This window comes from Lycium ferocissimum, chromosome 8, assembly GCF_029784015.1.
Source record: "Lycium ferocissimum isolate CSIRO_LF1 chromosome 8, AGI_CSIRO_Lferr_CH_V1, whole genome shotgun sequence".
Classification (NCBI taxonomy): Eukaryota; Viridiplantae; Streptophyta; class Magnoliopsida; order Solanales; family Solanaceae; genus Lycium; species Lycium ferocissimum.
The window spans coordinates 45,612,177-45,638,136 of NC_081349.1; the positions used below are offsets into that span (position 1 = coordinate 45,612,177).

At 33.1% G+C, this 25,960-nt stretch overlaps 2 protein-coding genes and 1 long non-coding RNA gene across 8 annotated transcripts; 1 reads left to right on the plus strand and 2 right to left on the minus strand.

The window, feature by feature from the left end:
- Positions 1–1,232: 1,232 nt before the first annotated feature.
- LOC132068611 (pyridoxine/pyridoxamine 5'-phosphate oxidase 2) lies at positions 1,233–11,994 on the minus strand. 6 transcript variants are annotated; one of them, XM_059462251.1, is made up of 9 exons: positions 11,858–11,994; positions 11,721–11,770; positions 11,562–11,619; positions 10,516–10,548; positions 10,211–10,306; positions 8,851–9,015; positions 8,705–8,768; positions 7,680–7,726; positions 4,814–4,940 (listed from the first exon to the last, which is right to left on the minus strand). In XM_059462251.1, exons 1-9 carry the CDS (start codon positions 11,948–11,950, stop codon positions 4,923–4,925), a joined length of 624 nt encoding a protein of 207 aa, XP_059318234.1. In that variant the 5' UTR covers positions 11,951–11,994; the 3' UTR covers positions 4,814–4,922. The 6 variants fall into 6 exon arrangements, with proteins under 6 accessions (XP_059318230.1, XP_059318235.1, XP_059318234.1 ...); XM_059462249.1 differs by having other exon boundaries at positions 7,680–7,735; XM_059462247.1 differs by lacking the exons at positions 4,814–4,940; positions 7,680–7,726 and adding an exon at positions 1,233–1,345.
- Positions 4,253–6,960, plus strand: LOC132068610 (laccase-6). Its single transcript, XM_059462246.1, has 6 exons — positions 4,253–4,387; positions 4,478–4,629; positions 4,722–4,966; positions 5,143–5,271; positions 5,645–6,586; positions 6,830–6,960. The coding sequence occupies exons 1-6, from the start codon at positions 4,253–4,255 to the stop codon at positions 6,958–6,960; spliced, it is 1,734 nt and encodes a 577-aa protein (XP_059318229.1).
- Positions 5,142–6,096, minus strand: LOC132068613 (uncharacterized). Its single transcript, XR_009417451.1, has 2 exons — positions 5,975–6,096; positions 5,142–5,890 (listed from the first exon to the last, which is right to left on the minus strand). It is a non-coding gene; the product is annotated as an uncharacterized LOC132068613 (long non-coding RNA).
- Positions 11,995–25,960: the final 13,966 nt, after the last annotated feature.

The window sequence follows — 25,960 nt, forward strand, 5'->3', positions numbered from 1 at the left end:
AGTATGCCTTGTCCGGTATAGTTCTGTAGAAATTAAGCTATCCTACAGAACTATGCCACAAAGCATAATTTCTATGTAAAGTATGTCTTCCGGCATAGTTCTGTAGAAATTAAGTTATCCTACAGAACTATGTAATTTCTACAGACCTATGGCATGGAAACTATGTCTTATCCGACATAGTTCTGTAGAAATTAAGTTATCCTACAAAAGACATAGTTTATATGTAACTACATTGAAATTATGCCTTGTCCGACATAGTTCTATAGTATACTACTACCTTGTCCGGTGTAGCTCTGTAGGATCATACTACAGAACTATGCCTTAAGGCATAACATTACCCCGAATAGGCATAATTTCTATGAAGAACTCGCCTTGCGAATTTTCTTTTTTACTCTGCTGGGGTTCAAACCCAGAATTTCTGATTTCATAGACCAGCGAATAAAGGTACTTTGGCCCACAAGTTTTCATTAAATGAGAAGTAGGGACAAAAATTAAAGACCAACGATTTGAGGGGTAAAAATTTAAAGACTAGTCCATATGAAGGACAATCTGCGCAAAAAATGAACTGGGATTCATCCCCATATTTTGGAGTATCACTAACATTCAAACGGATTTTAGGATTATTTTCCGAGATGGGGGTAAGGTCTGCGTATATTTTACCCTCCCAGACCCCACACTGTGAGGTTTCACTGGGTATGTTGTTGTTGTTACCATTCATAGCCTAAATTCTTCCTTAAGCCTGATGCATGAGGTTCATAACATCTTCTATATTATTATTTGTTGACTCTTTTCATCTTATCAAGCACGAATTGTAAGAGAACCAATGTTTAAACAGAGAGATTAATTAAGTTAATAGGTTGTGATCTTTTAAGTTAATTTGTATGACGTGGACACTGTCACGCCAACTGTTGGTGATTTACATGAATAGCCTTGGAGGTGGGAGATTCTGAATTTTTTACTCTGCTTGGTCATGATGGCTAAAACTTTTGACTTTTGACTTTTGACCTTAAAGGTTTGTTCATGGGACAAGCGGGGGTCAAAAGATCAAGACCTCCCACCTCCAAAGTCATTGGGTGTAATTTCGTGCAGCCCAAGTGTGTAGTTGACAATACGTGATAGGGCTTGCCAATACTTGGGAATTATTTCGAGTGAAGTGGACAAATAGCCGCTTTTAGGACTACTATTGAAAAAATAGTCGAAATTTATAAGATTTAGGAGTAATATATTTAGTCGTATTGGAGCAAACTTCAAACATCGGTCAAAATCAAAGGTCTGACTTTTGAATGCAGTTCAAACTTCAGACCTTCGGGGGAGTTTAGGCTTTGGCAGTACAAAGACTTCGTACCTGAAGGTTTGAACAAGAACAAAAAGCAGCGTCAATAAAAAGAGGTCTCAAGTTTGCCTCTCTAGCTAAATCTTAAATACATTATAAAAATTAAAAACTATCATTTAAATAACGTATCTAAAACTGGCGATCTGATGCTATTTATTTCTACAATTATTTTCCTCATAGGTTTTAATGAATTTCCCTGTAAGAAAATAGAAGAAATAAAAGAGGAAATGCAATTGTCTGACTACTTACTTTAAATGAAAAAGAGATCGAGTAATAAAACATTAGGAAGATGTGGGAAAACATAGCTGTCGAGATGATTTAGGGCCCTCAAGAGTGGCAGGGTTAAGAAGGCGTGCACAAATTGCTTATGATTTTGAGTGACAAAAAATGTCTATAAAAGGCCAAACAATCAAATCTTTTTCCTTTTGGTCGCCTTTAAACAGGGGCCTATGCAATCCCATGCACCATTCTTCTTTGCTTAATTTGACTTCTTTTAGTTTCCTTCATCATCTTGTCATCTCACGTGTTGCCAAATTCCATCTTTAAACCTCTCAACCACACACACAACCCCACTCTGCCCGAGGAAGATTCAGGATTTTAATTTTATTAATTCGGGCTTGGAATTTTATCACAGCTCATTTGATTTTGAGTTTGAAATTAACTATTTATACTTATTTACTAAATTTTCTGACGCATATAATGTCTGAGTCAAAGCTACTGAATTCGGATGAATTCACAAGTAACATTTTACATCTGCCCTGGACTTCGCGGCCCTACTACTATCCATCAAAAGAATACATTGGAATTCATACAATATGATCAAATGTGGGCCAAGGCATGATCACATATAGAGCTCTATTTGTCTAGCTTTACGTACGAAATTTACTTGGTATAGGTCTTTTTGTCCTAGTTCAACTTGTTGCCCATTCCATTGTAAATAGCTAATATTTTCACGTGTGGCGGAGTCAGAATTTTCAGTAAGAGAAGTTAAATATAAAAATGTGAAACATGAAGAAGACAAGAAGATTCAACATATAGTATATATACTTAAAAAGAATATTTGCCTATCTACATTATGTACTTTTTCAACAAAGGAATGCCAGGTGAGGGTGGCTCTGCCACTGATCCCCTCTGGCCCCAAAAAGAATTCAGGGGTTTAGACTATGACAGTTTAACTTATGGTGTGAATTTGACGTCTTTCTTAATTCTCTTAAAGGATAATACACATATATTCATAAACCACGTAAAGATGCACAAAATCACATTGTTTTATCACAGCCAAAGAGAAGAAACTAGTCATTTACACCAAAATTGATAGTAGTAGGAAATTAGGAATGACAATAGGTGGGGCGGAGTGAGTTGGAATCACAGAAAAACTCTAGACCAGAGACGGATCCAGGATTTTAAAACTGCGGGGGCACCATTATCTTGACATAAACTCCAACAAAAAATTTAATGACGACTGAGAGATAATACCGTATCAGACCGGTCATTCATAGCGTAACAGTGGAGAAAATACAAGTATATAGATCAAATATGTGTAATAAATAAAATTTAATACGGTGAAGCAAATGAAAGAGATAGCTCAGTGGCTAAGGTTGTGCAACATGGGGTGACAGTGCAGGTTCAAATGTGGATGAGCTCATTTAAGGCTTATTGTTTTCCTAAAAATAGGTTCAAAAAAATAATTAAAAGTGACATTTGGGTTCGATCCGGGGTGACATGTAAAGGAAGCAACAGTTGCAACCAACGTGCCCCAAAGACAATTTCATTTGTTAGAGGGCACAATTAAATAAATACTAATTTGTCAAGATATATACACATATATATACATAATTTTTTTCAAAGGGTGGGAGTGCACACCCATTTGAGTCCGCCTCTTTGCAGGGCAGGGCTGGTTGAGTGTTTTCAAGTTAAGCCTTAACCCGCCCCGCCCCGCCCCACTGCCATCCCTAGATAGTAGTAGTCATTTTCCTGGAACGAAGGGAATAAAACAAAAGATACACAATCCCTGGATCAGTTTATATATGGTTTCTATTCAATTGGCATTTATGCTATACCACAAATATAACTATTTGTCCTAATTTATGTGTCACGCTTTCTTTATTAGAACATATCAATGATTATTGTAGGTAACGCCTAATATTCCACATAATTTTCTTAAACTTGAATATTATTCAAATCAGCTACCAATTCAACTTTCAGTTGTAATGCGTATGTCATTTCTTCCATTGCTTCTAATATGCAAGTAATATTAATTTATCAACCTCCATGTCATGCAAACTATGCATGCAAGTAAAGTGTGTACGTATGAAGTATGCTGCATTTGAGCCTACTCAAAAGAGCAGGTTTACAATGCACGCATAGTCCGTTTCTCAGTCAAAATATACGGTACTCATTCATAATCGATTAACTCACTTTTATGTACTAACATGTTACATTTTAATTTTTATCAGTGCATTAACACCATTTATAACATGTTAGTTACCATTTTCATCAGGTTATCAACTACTAAAATTTATCCTAAAGATTAATAAGATGTCTACCTAACAGTTGACATAATTGTGTAAGTATTGTTTATACTGTCAATGTATATATAAGAACTTAAAACAGGTTCATAATTTATAGTAGAAAAGAAAAATTAAAGGCTGTACGTTCAGAGACTATAATGAGCTAGCTATACTTGATTAAACAAAAGCAAGAAAGAACAAAGAAGAAAGAAACCAAAACTCTTGCTCACCACTGAGCATAATATGAATAAGGACGTCCCCAACAACTTATTATTACAAAACCATGTGAGAGGAATCATGGTAGATACCAAATATAAACATCTAGAAAATATCTTTTCTTTCTCTTCCTTGTATATATTCAAGCCTTGTATTATAGCATATCATCTCCTTTTATTGTCCAACTCTCAACATGACAAACTTGATCACTGCTTTGTTTATTTACTTCTTATTATACTTGTTTCTCTTCAATAACCATAGCAACTATGTTGTGGGTTTCACATCACAACGGCAAGGAGGCAGATCAACAATATTCTATGATTTCAAGGTTTTTTTTGGCATTTTTTTTATTAGCCAAGTGGTATTTTTATCAAAATGGTACTTCACTTTTTTTTTCTTTTTTTTTTTCTTTTTCCAGGTGCAAACTACTAGAATCACTAAACTATGTAACACCAGAGACATTCCAACCATCAATGGAATGTATCCAGGTCCAGTTGTTTATGCTCAAGAAGATGATAAAGTTATCATCAGAGTTACCAACGAATCCCCATACAATATTACAATCCACTGGTAACTAGTACTAAAAAACTCCATTTCTATTTCTCATCTCTTTTTCACATTATGGAAAATCAAGCTTACCTGAGCTTCCAACATATCATCAGGCATGGCATCCGGCAGAGGCTATCGTGTTGGTCCGATGGTCCTTCCTACATAACACAATGCCCCATGCAAACTGGGCAAAACTTCACGTACGAGTTCACTCTGCAACAACAAAAGGGCACATTTTTCTGGCATGCTCATGTTTCATGGCTTCGAGCCACTCTTTATGGTGCCATTGTTGTTTACACTAAGAAGGGTGTCCCTTACCCTTTCAAGTTCCCCTATGAAGAGCATATCGTTATATTAGGTACATTTTATACTGTCAATGGATATAACTTACACAATTTTTTAAGAATATGAATGTTATTTTTTCAATCACTAATCTGAAAACAATCTTATTTTCACAGAGTTTCTTAAAAGATTAACTTATATACACTGATTTCTAAAAGTATTTTTGCTATTCTCAAACTTGGGAATATACAGGGGAATATTGGATGAAAGACATGGTGCAAATTGAGCAGGCAGTATTAGCTAGTGGCGGAGCTCCACCACCGGCGGATGCTTTTACCATCAATGGCCAACCCGGCCCTAATTATAATTGCTCTGCTAATGGTAATCTTCTACATTCATTACTCAACTTTTACTTCCATCTTTTAACTCAACGGGGAAAATGACAGAAGTTGCATCATTACTCTGTCATATTTGTTACTCCTTCCGTCTCAATCTATGTGACGCACTTTGACTTGACACATAATTCAAGAAAGAAAGTAAAATTTATGGACTTAAAACAAGCCATAGATATTTTGTGGCTATAAATTATCTCACAAGGGTATACAGAGAAGCTTTAAGTTAAATTATTTCTAAATATAAAAAGTATCATTCTTTTTTGGACAAAACGTAAAAGGAAATTGTGTCACATAAATTGGGCCAAAAGGAGTACTTTGTACTGTTTCTGTTAGCTAAAAAGTGTAATGATTTGTTTCAGATATTTATAAACTAGACGTGGTTCCTGGGAAAACATACTTGTTAAGGTTAATCAATGCAGCTTTGAACCAGGAGCATTTCTTTGCCATTGCAAATCACAAATTGACAATTGTTGAAGTTGATGGAGAGTACACAAAGCCATTGACCACGGACCGAGTCATGCTCGGGCCGGGTCAAACCCTAAACGTCCTAGTCACAGCAGATAAACCCATAGCAAGATATTCAATGGCCATGGGACCTTACCAATCTGCTAAGAATGTCTCATTTCAAAATATAACATCAATAGCTTACTTCCAGTATTTTGGCGCCACAGCAAATGACTTAAGTTTACCTGCAGCTTTACCGCGTTTTGACGATAATCTTGCCGTTAAGACAGTCATGGACGGGATTAAGAGTCTTCATCCTGTCGCCGTTCCTAAAGATATTGACAGAAACCTATTTGTTACAATTGGACTAAACGTGCAAAAATGCCGGTCCAAGAATCCCCAAAAAGATTGCAAAGCTAAAGGGGGTGGAGTCATGGCTGCTTCCATGAATAACATCAGCTTTAGTAACCCTAACATCTCAATTTTGGAAGCTTACTACAAGAATATCAATGGTTACTTCACTGAAGATTTTCCTGGGGTACCCCTGAAGTTCTATGATTTTGCAAATGGGGCACCTAATAATCCTCCTAACGACACAAATTCTCTGAATGGAACGAGGACCTATGTCCTCGACTATGGGACTAGGGTTCAACTGATCCTACAGGACACCAGCACAGTGTCCACGGAGAACCATCCTATTCATCTTCATGGCTACAGCTTTTATGTTGTGGGTTATGGTACCGGAAACTATGATCCTGATACAGCCGACTTCAATCTGGTGGACCCACCATACATGAACACAATTGGAGTTCCAGTAGGTGGATGGGCTGCCATTCGATTTGTTGCTGACAATCCAGGTAATAAATTAGAAACTAATTTTTGGGCTTTTTTCATTTTTGGCTTGTCGTCCAAAATATACAAAACATATACATTGATTATATATACAAAACCTACTTAACATACAAAACCTATACATTTGCTGGCTATTTTGTAAATTAGATCACCGAAAGGCATTGGACTGTAACTATCTCAACAAAAACTCATCTCTTAATTATTACAGTCTTGTATAAAACTCATGGATGGATCATTTTTATGTATAGGGGTATGGTTTATGCACTGTCATTTGGAGATACATTTATCGTGGGGCTTATCAGTGGTGTTCATTGTGAAGAATGGGGAAGGGCCATTAGAAAGACTTCCTCCTCCTCCAGCAGACTTGCCCAGATGCTAGATAATATATGCGTGTTTATTAGGGTGGAGGTTGACAACAACCTGGAAAATTTATATGTTTCCAATTGGAGATTCTTTGACTCACCAAGGGTGCAATAGCATATACACACTGTTTTTCAGAAAGAATTGGCATTTGTTGACATTTATAAGTTCGTGTAATGGAATAGGAACTTGTCTTTCCTGTTCATCCGTTTGTCTTTTGCATCATGACAAAGCTGTCTTTACGCGGCATATAGACACATGCAGGTAGGTAGAGTTTTGGACACAGGAAAATGGAAATTGATTGATCATTAATAAGAAGTCTAATAAAAAGCCAAATGATAAGTATGAGAACCGAGAAGCTGGCTGGTAGTCCCATTTTCTCTTCTAAGCTTACTAAGAACAAAAACCGGTAACTACAAACATGCCTTTAGGTGGCAGATAGCCAACTAATTGCCTTAAAAACTCAGCTTTGACATTTCCTTCAAGTACAACTGGCAAGTGCTTAGCACAAGCGTTTGATCATTCATATTGTGACAACATTTCTACCATAAACTTTGGCAACAGACTTATAAATCACAACTTACAAGATAGAAAAGAAGGGATCCCATTGGAGAAATTTGAAAGCTACCAGTATTCTCTGAATAAAATGTTCTGAATGATGGATGGCTTCCAGCAAGTGACAAAGAATACCAGGGACCACAAACAGAAACTGAAGCATTAGAGGTTAGGTAGAGGTACCTTAGCACGCATGTGCTTCAAATTCAGCTGATTTCTTTCATCAGGAACTGTGAAATCTAACAAATCCATTTTTAATCTACAATAGAAATAGTTATAGATCATAATCTAACAACTCAACGAAAACCCCCGAGTACAAGGATAAAAAAGTGTCTATAAACTTGATTGACTCCATAACTTGCAAGGCTAGTACAACTAACTCTCAATATGACATTGTCTTGGCAGATAACTAACCAAAAATTACTCCCTCCGCTTCAATTTGCCTGTCTTAGTTTGACTTGGCACAAAGTTTAACAAAATAAAGAAGACTTTCTTGTGATCTTAAACTAAAGATATGTGTAATGTACCAAAATGCCCTTTGAATCTCATTGTCTTAAATATGCCATGTAGGATGTTTGCTGTAGAGAGTAACTAGATATAAAAAGTGGCATTCTTTTTGAGACAGCCTAAAAAGGAATGTAAGACAAACAAATTGAAACGGAGGGAGTAATATAAATAGGCCCTTCACTTTTACAAAGAGGGATAATTATCTAGCATGCCCTTCCTTGGGGACGTTTTTTGCTCAAATAAGTATTCCACAATCTCATTAAACAAAGTCAGAGCCCTTTTTCAGCCTCTGTAGTCGTTAGAATACCTTGAAATACTCATCCTAACAAGAAGCATCGCAGGGAAGGTTGACCTACTTTGTGAGGGGTCTCAAAAGCAATATCGTGGTCAAAAAAACAGATCATCATAGCCGAGGTCTTTGGTAGCCAGGTATGCAAAACCATCACTAATTTGACATATATAGAGTTTTCCTGTCTCTCATAATTCTGACATCAAATTTCTATAATGTAATGGTAGATCATATTACGTATGAAACACTGTATTTTAGTTTATTCAGTCAAAGAGAACAATGTTCCTTTCAGAATCATCTCAATAATACTAAAATGATTCATTACGGTATACCAATAGCCTGATGGGATAATCTGTGAGATGACAAATCTCATATCATGGGTTGACTTTATATTGTACCCAGAATTTCTCACCATTGTCACTTCGTCCAGTCGAAAATAGCAGCCTCTCATTACTCTTCAAGTTCAGATAATCAACCTGTAAGTAACACAAATACTGAAAAGTTACAGATGTACAATTATTCCTTTGTGAGAGTTACATGACCAGGGAAAACTCAGACCTGGTCAGGGTCCAGAAGTAGAAGGCAGAATGCATCAACTGGACCAGCAGAAGGATCCAATGAATCGTGCGATGGTTGTTCATTTAGAGAAATAATCCCTGGAGTAGGCCCCACATACTGTAGTCTTGATCTCACAGAACCAGCAAACCAAGCTGCCTCTCTTTGCTGAATTGTTACCATCAGAATACAAAGCAGAAAATATATTATTTACCAAGCAAAAAAATTAAGGCAGTAAGTTTAATAATTACGGGATAATTACAATTTTTTACCGTTCAAAAGAATAATAGCCAGCAAATGTATAGGTTTTGTATATTGCGTATAAATATAAATATAATATACATAATCAATGTATAGGTTTTATATAGCTAGCGCCCGTCATTAATTTCGTCCGATGGGTCAAAAATGAAAAAAGCCCTTCAATTACTGCATCAAGGTGATGAACTAGATCTCTATTTTACAGAGATCAACACCACATTTGTGAGACCTCTGCTTTATAAATATCAATATCATGCATATACAAGGCATCTCATCAAATGACCAGTTATGAAACTAATGTCATTTGAAGCACTACGTAATGTTGATAACTTTCGAAATGTTCTGAACCGGTCACGTAGCTTTTTGTGCCATCTTGTCCCCAATTATGGCAGATTATACTTTTCTGTTTGAAATCCTTATCAATATTACTATTATTAATCTATCACTTATTCTTCAATTTTATTACTAATGTTGTTACTTTTCTTTTCTTTGATATTTTCTTCATAGCTTTTTACTCGTATATCTATCAAACCTGTTTTGAGAAACGCTTATCTTGAGCCGAGGGTCTATCGCGTACAACCTCTCTACCCAGCAAAGGTAGGTGTAAGGTTTGTGTACACCCCACCTTTCCTAGATCCCACTTGTGGGATCACATTGGATATGTTGTTGCTGTATACTTTTATGTTTGAAATAAACAACGGAATTAAATACAAAAACTGAACATATGAGTTGTCCATAATCCAAGGATATCTAGAGCAAAGTATGAAAACAACATAATTTTGTTGAAAGCGCCAACACTACTCCACTATGAAATATTTGCAAAGAAAGCTCTTAGTACAATCAGAAATGCATGGTAATTGAAACATAGCAAAGTGCTAAATACTTCAAATTTCTGAATACATTTGTTGCTTTCCAATTGGAGCTTTTAACACATCTTAAAATAAGAGAGTGAGGCTTAATTCTAGATTCAAGGCATTTGGCTCTAAAAGTGGGGCTGATTGCAAGTCCTGGATATATTACTGGTAAAACAAAAATAAACTCGTGAATTATCTCAGGTATAGGTAAAAAAAATGCACATGAAATAGTAAAGATGTTCCGCAATTACCTTAAGTTTATTTGGATCAGAGTTTGATGCATCAATCATCTCGACCTTTCCGTAAATTCTGAATTGTTCCCATGTTTCAGTGAAATACCAGCACACCTGAATCATTACCAGATTTTGTTCAAACGACACCAGATTAATTACAGAACGCTTAACATTTAGAAAAAAGTCGGATGGGAAGCAACTTTGTTGTGCATTTACACATTAAGCACTAAGCCCCAATTCAGAAGCCATAAAAAAGAAGAAAAAGAAGCTGAATCATATTGTATTCTTTTCAGCAATATTGTATTAAAAAAAGTATCAAATACCTCCGCAAATGGAGAACGCTTAAGATCATCAATCTGCACTGATTCAAGTTAACTCTCATCAGTTCTAAGCAAGATTAACAACTTACATGAAAGAAAAAACTAAAAAAGATCAATTATACTCGTCCGTTCCATTTTATACGACAGTTCTGTTGTTTGAATGACTATGGAGAAATAAATGCTAATTTGATTTTTATTTTGAATTAATGATAGTGGAAGATAATATCAAAGTAATAGCGAAAAAGTTAGTTTGACAGAGATACCATCATACATGGGCGGAACTGAGGTACCGAAAAGCTATGTTGCTCGGGCTCTCGAAAAATGTTGCCACACCCGTGTCAGATTCTCCAAAAATGTACTACTTTTGGAGTATCCGACACGCACCCGTCGACATTTTTGAAGGGTGCGAGCAACATAGCCGAAAAGGGGGTTATCCGAAACTCCTTTGTCGAAAGATTACGCTATATATACAAGGTCATAATTACTTATTACGTGTATATATAGTACATGTTGAATTCCCTTGGCATCTTTATATATTTACTTCTTTATACTTTGAATCCCCTTAATGAAAATCATGGCTCCACCACTACCATCATATTAAAAGTTTTAGAATTTGAATAGTTTATGATATGAATTCTTGAAAGTTGCAAGTTTGTAAAAACGTGTAATACATAAACATACCCCCAAATTTGGCCTCAGCCGGTAAGTATGCCCTCCAACTTTGTGTGTGCACAAGTAGGCACCTCCTCTTGTATAAAGTTAAACACGTAAACACAAATGCTGATGTGGCACATAGATTTTGGAGGTGTCTAGATGATGATTTTGTAAGTTGGCGTGTTCAACTGACATAGTAGAGACAAGTTGAGGTGCTTACTTGTGCACACTTAACGTTGGAGGGCATACTTGCCAGCTGAGCCCAAATTTGAGGGCCTGTATATGTATTATGCCTTGTAAAAATAAAAGGTTGTCAAACATTTTAACTTTTTTCTAACAAAAAATTAGTCAATTTCTAAAATATCAGCCCCTAACATAGAAAAGGGTATACATACCTTGCTGCTTCGTGAGTCAGTATTAATTTGAATTTTGTTAGTACTATCTTGAAACCCTCTACACCAAAAAAAATAAAAAAGATAAACAAATAAATAAAATACCCACAATGCAAATGAAGAAATCTTTGAATTTAGTGAGTTTAAAGGGTGAAAACAGACCTGAAAACCACAGTTCGATTAGAGGGTCTTCCATTGTATCCAACAGTTGCCTAATACAAGAAAAAAGAGATTTTAATTGGGTAATTTTTAAAAATAAAATTAAGTAATAGAAATGGGAATAATAGATTAATGCATACAAGTTGAAAGTAGGTGGAATGCTTAAGATGGGAATTGGAGTTGATGGAATTGAGAAGAAGCTGTTTCCATGGTGCTGTTGCTGAGCTACTCATTTTTCCCCAAATTGTTTGGAGGATCAGTGTATTTTTAGGCAAAAAAAGAAATACCGCATTGGTCAATTTTTGCCTATTAAGAAGAAAATCTAAATTTATATCTATCTATCTTCTACGTCTATCTATCTATATTATTTTAAAAAACACCAATGTAAATGTTGGTTAAGCAAAATATCCTTCACATATTAAACCACCTTTATACCCTTTTAAATTGAAATTTTATCTAAAAGATAATTTCATAAAGGATAAATATTGTAATATTAATCTTTGTTGTAATATACTAGGACTCAAAATTCAATTGAAATCCTAGGAATCCAATACCAACATACTCCCTTGCTTTTTATAAAAAAAAAAAATTGAGCTATTTTTTTGGTAATTTAATTTGAGTTATGAAGAGACAAGGCCTCCTATCTTACTCATTATCACGTGACTGATTTCAACCAAAACAACTATTTCTTTGAGTTTTGTTTCAATAAAAACTTAAATATAATAACTGAAATTAAGAAAACATTGTAATGCAACTACTTTTAATTTAATTGCTTGGCATTATTCTTCATTTATTAGTATTACTAATCCACCCTATCTTCTTACTGGGTATGGTGATCTCAGACAATCTTTAGAATTACACCAAATAAAATGAATGATATAGAAATGTGTTAGAGGAGTTAATTTAAAAAAAAATATAAGCAAAGTAAGATCAAGTAATTAATCCCTTTAACTAATAATTTTTTTTTTTTAATAATGATTTTCAATATATTATGGTCATAAGCTTGCTCAATTCCTAATGTTCGATTATTTTAGTCCTAACATAACTCCGGACCCTGCTAAAGCGGAATGTTTGTGCACTTTTTCAGTATGTTTTTCCATATAGGTAAAAGTACAAAGGATATATACTAAAAGACAATATCTTAATTAGAAGTATTATGTGGATATCAAATAGTATTTCTGAATTCATAAAATAAATAATATATAATTTCAAATAACATTATTTAACTTTTGTTTTGTTATGATTGACAAATAACATTAGACTAGTTATTATAAACGGAAAAGGGCTTTACCCTGTTTGAAAAATAGTTCATTCATCTCCTTAAGATTGAATTATACTTGCTTATCTTATGGGATCAATTATCTGCAGAATAACTGGCATCATCCTGGTTATTTTTACCCTCAAATAATTTTTTTACCCACTAAAATAACTCAATCCGACCCAAAAAAAAAATTTCAGCAAAAATAATATGGATAATTTTTCCAGCAAAAAAAAAAAAAAAAATTTAGTATTAGTTTGGGCTGAAAAAAAAAAAATTCGGATTATGGGTAAAAAATTATTTGCAAAATAATTTTGAATATAAAATAGTTACGTATAATTGACCATAAAATAAGGGTATAATCCCTAAAGATAAGATATAACTATTTTTCAAAAGAACGACTTTTCCGTATTATAAAAGCATGAATATAAATATTGGTTGACCAAAATACCCTTAAGATATTGAACGACTTTTATACCCTTAATAAGCTTTAATCCTATTTCTTTTCTATATGTTAATATACAAAAATGTAAATACTTCATTAGATGTATAGTTCATATCAAAATATAAAATGGTGTATTCACATTCATGCAGAAACAAATTCGTAAATATAACAATTGCAATCCTATTCATAATCAAATTATTGGAAAGTGTAGTTTTCCAGAGTCAAACTCCAAGATAGAGATCACAGGTTCTTTTAGAATTTCATTAGAGTTATTGTAGTCAAATTTTCAATATAATTAATAAGTCATTAAGAGTTTTATTCGATATGAACTTATTCAGTTAAATTAATAAAGTTTAAATAAATAGTCTGCTGCATCCTATGTCAATGTGGTGTAGTTACAACATCATTTAACCCATATAATAATATCAATCTATTTATATTTATTATAACAACAGGAAATTAAAACAGTAAATTATTGAACGACAAAATATTCCCGAAATATTGATGGATTTTTATGTTTTGGAAGCTAAAATATTGTCTAAAAAAAACACGTAATGTTGGATAAAATCGTAATATTTGAAGTAGTTGAAAGATTACATTTTATGTATGCATTTCGTAGCATTTGAAGCAAGATATATTCGTGCGTTAGCATAGACAAAGTGATGTGGCACCTCTTATGGCCTAGAATACCATTTACCATTTTTTTTCCTCTTTTTTTCTACTCTTTTTTTTTTTTTTGACCTTTTCCCTATAAAATGAAAAAATCTAATTATCTTTTAATTATTATGCTAAATAAAGTAATAAACCCATTTATTCCTTTAAACTTCACACTTCTGGTGCCTTTTCACTATCCAAAACGTGGGCTATATTAATTGTCTGTTGAAACTTTATCTTTTCCTCTCCAACACACCTCCTATTCAATTATTTATTTGATTTAATGACAGATTTCATTTATCTTACGGTTTCTAATTCTCAATTTCAGTGTGGTCATTAAATTAAATGTCATAAAGAGAAAAATTAAATAAAGGCATAATGCCCTCCCCTAACAGTAAAAAATAAAACCAAATGGAAGAGCAGTACACTTTCTCACAAACTCCCATTTTAAATTATGGGGAGAGCACATTCCATTGAGAACAACTTTAAAAGCGGAAAAAATGGCGATATGGCTACAATGGTGGCAGAAATGATGGCAGTGATAGGAGAAGCCATGGAGATGCGGTAATATTGAATTCTCCAGCACAAATATTTGGGTATGTGCTTAGTATTATTATATGTAAATCATAATAAATTTTATAAATGACAAACAAATCGAAGTCTCGCAAAAAAAAAAAAATCTATTCTTAATCTCAGATTATACTCACTTTTTCTTTTCGTTGAATTTTGAGTCTTGTTACCCTTATTATTTAGCGTGTTTTACATGCAAGAAGATGGTGAAAAGTAGTAATTGGTGAAGATGAATTTTTTAAAATATTGGTGTATTAGAAAGTGATGTTTTATATTTAATGTGATTTTTGGAGGAATTAGTTTTGTTAATGTTTATAGCAACGATTTTAGTTCCTCTGTACGTGCCAAGTTAAGGGCAGAAAGAAGAAAGGAAGTTTGAAAAAGAATTAGGAAGAAAAACAAGGCAAGAAACTAACTGATGTTATAAAATGAAGCTAAAAGAGTTTATTAAAGGATGAAAACCGTAAAATAGAGTGACAAAGAGGAAGAGATTTTATTGTTCTTCCAAGATGTATTACAAGTGTATCTCATATGAAAATTTATATTTATAGTAATACATATGTATTTAATATATGAAATGGTGGAAATAATTAACATGGTGGAAGAAAAAGGAAGAACCATTAACACATGGTGGAAGTTTATATTTGAGAAATGGACATTCATAATTTCATAACACTCTCCCCCTTGGATGTCCATAGATATAAAAACTTAAAAAGCCTCATGAAGGAAATGAGTACATATATCTAAATACGCTTTGAGAGTTTTGAAAAACCTTATATAGAAAACCCAATACAAAACTTGATTAAGGGAAAAAAGAAATACAACGCGTATTTTCACTCCCACGACGAAGACCAAGATCTCGATGTAGCATTCCAATCTTAAATATCATCTTCTCAGAGTTGAAGTTGGCAAAGATTTGGTGAACAAATGTTGTCACTTGAACGAATTCAATATCCTTTGTGTGAAAAATAACTTTGAAATGTGCTTCGTTCTAATAAATCCTCCCCAAGCTTGCATGCAAATTATCTTCATATAATACGTGTGTTCACATTTCAAGCCAGAGAATGTATCACCGATCTCACCACACACATTCTCTCTGTGAATTAATAAAGTAGCAACAATGGGCTTGCTTTGGGATCGCCATGATATAGCTGTAAACGCTTTGTTTCGAGCTTTATGTGGATCGGATAAATAACACTGCGTCCGCATAACCAACAAGATCTCTTTTGTTAGTATAAAACGGACCCGTATCGCTATTCCTTCAAATATCGCAATATATGTTGTATTCCAATGTCTTCGTGTGAGAAGAGCTATATCTTGCTACACCGCTATCGAGGTTTGTGGCGTTAGCAAGATACATAAGTGCACCAATTGCATTATCCTTCCTCTTCATTTTCTTCTTGATCGGAACGGATCTTTACTCACTTCAAGTGAGCAACAATCATATTTAAAGGATGCGCATTGTCCATGTAAAACTTTTAAAACTTTCTCTTATTGATATGGATAAAGATCATTTTGTGAAATGTTCAATTTGCGAACCAGAAGAAGAGTTTTGTCTTTCCGAGATCTTTCATCTCAAATTCTTCCTTCAAATATTCAATCGCCTTTTGGAGTTCTTTTCAGATTTATGTCATCGAATAAAAGAAGTATAATGAACCCCGATTTTGTTTTCTTAATAAAAACACATGGACGGAGAGATCATTTATATAACCTTCATTTACAAGTACTCACGATTGTGCCCGTAAACATTGTTTAGACCATACAATGATCTTTGTAATGCATTGGATACATTTCCCGAGACTTTAAACCAAATGCTTCGGATTTTTATATCCTTTAGGAATTTTCATCTAAATTTCATCAAGTAAGCCATTTACCATCGATTAAATAATGTGACATTTTCCGATGTTTGACCGTCCAATAAACATTACGTTTACCAAGATGCATCATTTACTTGGTAATTATTTCTACGTGTTTAAGAAACGTAGAACTCGAATCCTCCATAATTTTATACAATATTGCGCGCCATATTGTATCAAAGATATTGTCAACAAGATATCATTTTGTATCGGTTCGCAATTCGACATAACTTGCGAGATCTCATCACTTCATTATTTTCGAGAGAAATAAGGTTTATGAAGTGTTATGTCGTAGCTCTTCAAGCAGCACTTTGCCTCCTTATTATGATCATTTGCTCCTTCCTTTTTCAAGGATTATTATATTTGGAACTTGGTCTACCATGCTCCATGCATGTTATAGACTCTGGGGGACATTAGAAGCATTTTTGAAATATGAAATAGTTGGGTCGGCAAATGCTTCCGGATTTGACTGAATTATCGAGGATCATGCGATGATAATTCACAACATATTCTTAGCCGCTTATTCTCTCCCCCTTATTTTAGTGACATATGTCCCCATTTTCTTTGGAAAATCCATCTGGTGCATCATGGTATATCCATTAATCATGTACCGCACATCAAATGCTAAAAGATGTAAATATCTAGTCTATGAGGGGAGAATTTATCAAAATTTATTGATACGAACATATATCTCGACCAACATTGTTCTCATAAGCAATGGTTTAGTCAGATTATGGAGGCATCTAGTGCCAAACCAACTTAGATATAAACCGGCATTATCAAGATGATTGTCTTGATTACATATTCTAAAATTGCTTCCAACTCAATCATTTTGAGCAAATGTCATAAACATACATGTGACCGTCTCGTAGATGCATCTATTTAAGACATCACATTGCGGGTGAATGGGGCCACGTTCACCTTTTATATTTTTCGAATTTTGGGGATTAGGTCCCAACATTAATTTGGTGTAATCAACTTATCATGAGAACAAGCAACACGAACAAATTTTTGAAGAATCTTCTTCCTATGTTTTTAATACTCAATACGATTTAAATCGGGATGATCAAAATGGTCTTGTCAGCGATATTATATGTACCCGTAAACTTCAAGTTTACGACGACGAGTGCTATTTCTTTTTTAATAAACTTCGGGTTTAACATGAAATTGTATATTAATAAACTTCATCGTGGTGAATTCGAGTAACATTTCACTTGTGTATTTCTTACCCATAGTAACTTGAAGATATTTAATATTCCGATCATTTGTAGTCTCGACATGATAACCAATTTTATTAGTAGTAAACTTCGTGTCTACACAGATCGTACCAATTACGATCTACGATGAATGGTATTATCATATATAAATAATCGGATATTATTTGGACATTGCTAGTGTTATGATACTTGTAAATAAATAATTAGCTCTTACGAGCCTTTGATCATTAATTTCTATTATCAAATATTTCTTAAATACTTCCGGTGTGAAAGCAAATTTCGACACTATCAAATCACGAAACAAACATTGAATTCTAAACTTCAATATTTCAAACATCTCTTCAAAAAGGAGATTCATCATTAACATCCGAACATTTTGTATCATCTCGAACATTTTGTATCAAAGAGGCAACCACATAGTTATTAATTCCTTCACGGGAAAATACATTAATTGTTATTTCCTTCGAGGAAATCAATAACAATTAACCATAATGTATTAATGGGTTATAGGCCATTCTACTCGCTCCCTTTTGCCTTAGAATGATACTTTGAAAAAATTATTTAAGATGTTTTAATGTACAAGGTACGTGTTGCTATGTCTTAATTTCATACCAAAAAATAACATGTATATTCCTTGTATTTTGTCTCTCCGGAGACAGTTGTGGTATTTCTTCATCCACGAAATGAAACATTATTCAAATGTGCTTGCAATACAACGTTCATTAATAACTCGTTATTTTGCTTAAGCACAAGAAGACATAATTGGTTTTTAATTTTACCGGGAGCGAAGTTTTTTCTACTTCGGGAGTAAATTTTAAAGTCTTGCTACTTGAGTAAATTTCAAAGTTTTACTTCGTGATAAATTTTCGATTATTTATTAACTCGGGATTAAATTTCATAATTCTACTACTTCGGAGTAGAATTAAAAGCCTTTCTACAAACTATCACATTCACTTCGAAAATGGATCTATATTTGCAACATTTATCAAAAGTTTTCATTCTTCGAATAAAACATAATTATGGCGTGTCTTAAGCATATCAAATCGTGATAGCTTATAACCTCTTTTAAGATATTGCTACTTGGGGAACAATTGAGGCATACATATTTAGTCCCGACAATAAACCCATAAAAATAATCCCACTTGTTATAGACATAAATAAATTTAATCATATCACTTAAGAGTGTCTTGTAAACTCTCATTCTTAGTCATTTAAGGGATATAAAATTAACACCATAATCCCTTATAACAATATTGTTCTTCGGAACACTTTGAGGCATAAATGGTCTAGAACTAATTAGGTTCTCTCGGATCCATTTCGACAAAGTGATATCATTAGCATAACAAGATTAAAAACAAGTGGAGTAATAATTTACTCACCTCCCAATTACGCATATGAAGCACCGCAAGATCTTATACCTCTTTGAAATATGAATTAGCTCATATGTCTAATGTTAAATATGATTTGATATATTCATCTAAATTAATAGCAAGCACGTTTTTGAAGGATCACAAGTTTTTAGAAATAAAGAACATGGAGTGTACCCATATGTTAAATATTTGACCAAAATATACATGCTTGCAAAATAAGCTAGCAAGCTTGTGATGAACTTACAAAGGCAATATTATCAAGCACATATTTGAAGGCGTCCATACCTCATATGGGTAGTGATTTCTTTAAAAATGCACATACCTTATACCTGCGAGCCTACAGTAGCAAAGACCGGGCTTAACCGCTAAATCATAACATCTTGTTGATAATCTTTCACTCGTGCAATTAATTGCACAACGAGCTAGATAGAAAATAAAACTCAAAATAATAGCGAGTCTCGTCTTTGATAACGTGTAAAATGAAGCTTACAATATTAAAGGATGAAAACCATAGAAATAGAGTGACAAAGAGAGAGATTTTATTGTTCTTCCAAGATGTATTACAAGTGTATCTCATATGAAAATTTATGCCTCAATTTATAGTAATACATATGTATTTAATATATGAAATGGTGGAAGAAAATGGGAGAGCCATTAACATGGTGGAAGAAAAAGGAAGAACCATTAACATGGTGGAAGGAGCATTATATTTGAGAAATGGACATTCATAATTTCATAACAACTGATGTGTTTTTGGCGACTTTTATGCTGAGTTTTGAAAGGGATATATGCTACGAAAATAAATGTTACGTTTTGAAAGCGATATTATAATATGATAATATAAACTTATGCTGAGAGAAATCTAAATTTGACAATAGCTTTATTTTATAATTCTGTGTGGTAGCATTGTCATTTAGGTGCTCTAATGTTTTATTTTAAATATAATTGAGGGTCAAAACTAAGCTTAACAAAATTTATCTGTGTGTTAATAAAGAGATACTACTTATGTGTTAATAAAGAGAATACTACTTATGTTTCAGAAGAGGGTGATCTCTTTCAACTAATTTATCTCTTCTTTTATGAAGTTGTATTTTCCTTCTTGACAGGCACACCCTATCCAAAAAGATCATTATCCTTCCTTCTAATCAATTTTTATGGCGTTTCAACTTATTGTGATGGTTCTTTTCTTTTCTTTTGACATCATTTGTTAGTAGGAAAAAGAAGTTGGGGTCTAAGCAACACAAATTTTTTCATTTGACTCGACTTACTTTGCAAAAGGTCATTTCTAAATTTACTAATATACCGCGCAATTCTCTAGTACAAAAAGTAACTCCATGGAAACATTTTAATCCCTCCAGCAATCAATGTAAATTATTAAGTTGGGTTTTTCTTTTGGCTAATGTTAAATATTAAATAATATCTTTATGGGATATGGTTAACTATTTCCTTTTAGAGAAAAAGGTGAAATTAGTGTTGTTGTTTATCTGCAAGAGCATAATTTTGCTTGACTAACAGTGATAGGATCATCTTCTAATTTCATGTCAAAATCATGCTCTTGGAGATAAACAACATCTGAAATTGCATTTCTCCTTTCTCTGCTAGATCTTCTTTTAGGCATTTCAACTTGAGATTGTTGGGATACATCAACTTGAACAGATGATGGTTCCTCAATTGAATTGGAATTTGTCATAGGTATAATTGTGTTTTTGTCAAAGTCCTGATTTACTGGTTGAAAAGTGTTGGGTAAAGCTACCTGGTCACAATCAACTATAATTGTAGAAGAAATATTAACAAATTCTTCTTCGAACACAACTTGTCTATTTTGATCACTCCCATTATAATCAACATTCTCAATAAATTTGGCATTCCCGATTTCGAAAAAGGATCTATTTGAGGGACTATAAAACTTGAAACTTTGAGTAATCTACAAAATAGCAGCTAATTGTTCTTGAATCCGGTTTCTTTTCACTGGGCTTGTAAGGCCTAGCCTCAGCTGGACACCTTCAGACATGTAAGTGCCTAATACTAGGCTTCCTACCTGTCCATAATTCGTATGGGGTTTTAACTACTGATTTGCTTGGAACTCAATTAATCCCCAAAGGGAATCAGGTAAAGAAGAAAGACCAATCATACTTCTCACCATATGCTTAAGAGTTCGGTTTCGTCTCTCAGCTACACCATTTTGATTAGGAGTTCCAGTCATAGTATATTGAGGAATAATTTCACACTCTGTTAAATATTTAGCAAAAAGGCTTAGACGTTGTTCACCTGATCCATCATATTTGACGTAATATTCTCCTCCACGATCATATTTGACAGCTTTAATTTTCTTGCCTAATTGGTTTTCAGCTTTGAAATTTTTTAAAACGTCCAAAGATTGTGACTTCTCATGAATAATACAAGTAGCCATAATGAGAGCAATCATCTATAAAGTTGATAAAATATTGTTGGCCATTCCAGAAAACCGTAGGGAATGGACCGCAAATACTTGTATGTATCAAATCTAAAGGTTCTTTACTCTTATAAGCACATTTTTTTCTTAGATTTGTTTGTTTTCCCATTATGCATTCTATACAGATTTTAAAGTCTAATAAATCAAAGGAATCAAGAATTCCTTCTGACACAAGCCTTTGAATTCTTTGTTTTGAAATGTGACTAATTGCTTATGCCATAACATTGATGAATTCTCATTTGTTAATCTACGCTTAGTACCAAAATTACTTGAATGCAGGTTTTCATTGTTGTAAGAGGCTTGACTGTCTTGTAATTTATATAATTTATCAATCAGAGTACCGGTTCCATCAACATTAGAATTTAGAGTACTATAAATTTAATTTACAAAAGAACAAATATATCCGGATTTGTCCAAACAAGAAATAGAAATTAAGTTCCGTCTAAATGACGTATAACAAATGTTTTCTCTAATTCAAAACCAGTATCTAATAGAATTCCAAAGACACCAATAGCCTCCACAGCTACCTTATTACCATTTCCCATATAGATGTATCTTTCAGTATCAATCGGCATTCGGCTCCTTAGACTGTCCTACATAGTGACACTTATGTGAGTAGTTGCACCCGTATCCATCCACCAAGTGTTAGTAGGCACCATAGCCAATTTAACTTCTGAACAAATTACAAAGTTGATAAGTTTACCTTTCTTTTTAAGCCAGGTAGCATATTTGGAACGATATTTCTTTATGTGACCAAATTTCTTACAAAAGTAATCGGGGTCCTGTTTCTTTTGATCCTTAGGTTGTGATGTTCCCCTGTCTGCAGTTTCTTTATTCTTACTCCTTTTTCGCTTATTTGAAACAGTTTTAGTTCCAGAGATGCCAAATGAGCACTTTCCATCCTCTCTTGTTTCATTCTATCATCTTCTTGCACACATTGAGCTATCAACTCATTCAAAGTTTATTTTTCCTTTTGTGTATTATATGAAACTTTGAATCGACTAAATTGTGCAGGAAGACTCCCTTATGTTTCCTTTGCCCTTGTATAGCACTGAAACAAGCTTAGTAAGAATAGTACTTGTTTCAACCTTTTCGTTAGCAGCGAATCGGTCTGCAATTTTCTTTAGGAAATTTCTGGCATTTTTATCCTCTGTTATACTGCCCCTTAAGGATTCCGGAATTGAGTGTTGCATCACCATCAAACTCATGCGATTTGATCGCTCCCACTTCTCATATGCGGCCTTTTGTTCATTTTTATCTTAATGCATAGTCGAGATCCATGCAACCAAGCACAATCATAATGTGCACTTTCCATTTCTTGAAGTTTGTGTCTTTAAGCACAGGAATATTGTTCATATTAGTAGATATAGAAGACACTATAAGATAAGACAAGTAATGCTCACAATCAATAAATACTATATTAAAAGCACAAAGGACCTTAGAAATGTTGATTGAACTTTTTGCCCTTCATTAAAAGACTCTATAATCGACAAAATAGTAATTTACTATTTTTTTCAAATTAATATTTAATTATATTCTTAATATTTGCCGCTTAAACATTTCATTAAAAGAGTTTCGGTCAATCAACAAAAAGGAAAAAAAGATTCCTACATTTCTGTTACTTTCCATCCATGTAACTATGTAAGGATTCTTATTCCTATAATTTTGTTAAAAACTTTGTTACAAGAGAGTAATAAGCCTTAAATAAAGCTTCATGTAAATTGTACTTTATATTTCTTTCTCTTTATTTAGAATTTTGTGTACTTAGAAAAATTTCTAAAGCCAAGCCTAACTTTAGACCTTAATTTCTAAAGCATGAATTTTGGGATTGAGTTTATGTTTTTGTTTATTTAGCTAAGTAAGATCGACAATCATGCATCTTTTTCATTGTAGCTTATGCTTTCTAACTAGAGATTGGATTAATCAGAACTGGAGTAAACCGTGATTTTACTTGACTTGCAGCATTGTCTTTTAATAGCATAGCTTCCGCTAACAATGTTGAGCAATTACTCCAGAATAATATGAACATTTATGTTTATTTTTCTTAATATAATATTTTTCTATTATATTTTGATTAATTGAAGTAACATGATATCTCTCTCTTCTATAAACACGCCTTTAATGCCTGCCCCTAAATATCAATCCTTATATGAATCAAAGTAAGTGATCTTTTCAGTTTCAAATTCTCAAATATTAGTGCTCAAGTCCTAAATATCAGCGGCGGAATCGACCATTTAGAGTTGAAGAGTAATTAAACTAAAAAAAAGTCTTAAAATAAACCTCCTAAACCTAAAAGGAGTAATTGAGAGTCATTTCTCCTTTTTTATTTTTGTTGATCTAAATTATTGGATTCTATAAATGGAATCTCAAATTGACATATTTTAGTTGACTTCAAAATACTAAAAATATTAGTTCATTCTGATTTTGTAGTTTTTTTTACATTTCAAACTAAACATTAGGAGATTATATATATATAATTGAACTAGAGCTGATTGAGGTGGAAAAACCACTCAGAAAAGAATATGAAAAATGGGCTCAGATAGAGGAAAGCATCATCAGGCAGAAGTCTAGGGTCCAATGGCTCAGACTTGGTGATTCAAATTCAGCTTTTTTCTTTGCCAAGATGAAGAGTAGAGTGGCCCAAAATAGAATTGCAAATCTAACTACTGATAGTGGAAATATTGTGCATACTGATCAGGCCATTGAAGCAGAGGTTCTCAGATTTTATCAGGGACTATTGGGCACTAATGCAAACTCGTTACCTGCTATACAGCCTGATGTTATAAAAGATGGTTACATTCTTGACAAAAATCAACAGTTACTACTTATTCAAGATGTATAAAGAAATCTTGCTCAGGACATGAAAGGTTTTAGTTTGACATAGATAAATTGGTATCAATTACTGATGCAGTTAATCTTTTTTTGACGTTTCGGCAAAACTCAAATCGTGCCCGTACCCTAAAGTGAAAATCACATCAAAGCATTACGTATCTTTTGTACTGTTCTATATAAGATTATAAATTGTAGAAGACTTGGCAGAACACGATGTCGAAGTTTATTTTGAAAAAATGATCAATACACCGTTTCTAGATATGGAATTGGTCCTAAAATTCTTGTAAACTAACGGCAAAAATCTTTCTCAGATATCGTTCATCGGTTACAAAAATAAAGTCATAATTTGTCTAATGATCTAAATAGACTGTGCTCTGATACCATTTGTTGAAAAACTTAACTAACAACACAGGATCGCAAGTAAATCAATAGACGATGATGAAGAATAATTGTAGGAACACTAACCTTTTTCCATTGTAACAATCGATCGGAGGAAGTAGGATCTTCTAAGTCTAAATACTGCTCTTGTTGTTTCTTCTTAGAAATGAGTTAGAAAAGAAAAGAAGTATTGTATCTGACTTAGGGACCATATACTTAAATAATCCGTTTAAGTGCCTTTTCAGGTTTAAACGATTTATAGAGTCTTTTGGACATAAATCAATGGGCAAAAAAAAAGTCACACCAAGAAAAGGCACATTATTCGGGTTTCTACTTATTTAGAGTAACTCCCATAATAATCGATATTTACTTTATAAGCCTAAATATTTAATACTTTGTTAGATCATAATATGGGCTCCTTTAGTGATAACATATCTATGCATAAATATATGGAATTTTTACGTGTTATAACTACTTCTAATACATAATTAGTGATAATAATTACCTTTTATTTTAATTACTAATAATAACTAAATACCACATATATTTAATAATTTTTAACTATTATATACAACTACATCTCGATAATTTTTTAGGTGAATTACCATTTCACAAATAACACCTAAAAATTACTAGTTTTTAACTATTTGTTCTTGTATGGAAACATAGTATCACATGATTCTGTAATATAGACATTCATTATTCTCTCTCCACCTTTTTTCTTTGATATTTATTATATTACTCAAATATATTATTTAATAATATTTATGTAATTTTTTAAAATTGTATTCAATGGTAATACACCGCAATAATTTGTTCTTTTTATATATATATGTTTTCCATTCTCACCAATCAAGAAACTTCATACAAATAAACCATCTTTATTTATTTTTTGAAGATAATTTAAAAAAAGGAAGTGACAATGATAAATAAATTTACAACTATATTTATCAAACACATATACGTAAAAGTGAGCCCATCTCAAGATACCTAGCACATTATTATCATTTAGTCTTTGGACATAAATAATAATTTATAAGTTTGTGTTATTATTCTTCCACAAAATCAACTTTCTTTGGAAGTGATTGTTTTATCTTCATGACTATCCATGGTGGTGGTGGTAATGGCGGTATGCTTACATGTTCAAAGAAGGGAGAGAGAAAGTTTTTAATCTACTTTTTAAACAAGACGCAAAAATATATGTATTTGTG

What these genes read in the sequence shown, in the direction of transcription:
- LOC132068610 (XM_059462246.1), top strand. Translation starts at nt 4,253, where the DNA reads ATGACAAACTTGATCACTGCTTTGTTTATTTACTTCTTATTATACTTG. An exon ending in CAATATTCTATGATTTCAAG is followed by an intron (nt 4,388 to 4,477) that starts GTTTTTTTTGGC and finishes TTCTTTTTCCAG; the next exon opens with GTGCAAACTACTAGAATCAC. An exon ending in AGAGCATATCGTTATATTAG is followed by an intron (nt 4,967 to 5,142) that starts GTACATTTTATA and finishes GGGAATATACAG; the next exon opens with GGGAATATTGGATGAAAGAC.
- LOC132068611 (XM_059462247.1), bottom strand. Translation starts at nt 11,950, where the DNA reads ATGAGTAGCTCAGCAACAGCACCATGGAAACAGCTTCTTCTCAATTCC. An exon ending in CTGATCCAAATAAACTTAAG is followed by an intron (nt 9,016 to 10,210) that starts GTAATTGCGGAA and finishes GTAACAATTCAG; the next exon opens with CAAAGAGAGGCAGCTTGGTT. An exon ending in TACTTCTGGACCCTGACCAG is followed by an intron (nt 8,769 to 8,850) that starts GTCTGAGTTTTC and finishes TGTTACTTACAG; the next exon opens with GTTGATTATCTGAACTTGAA.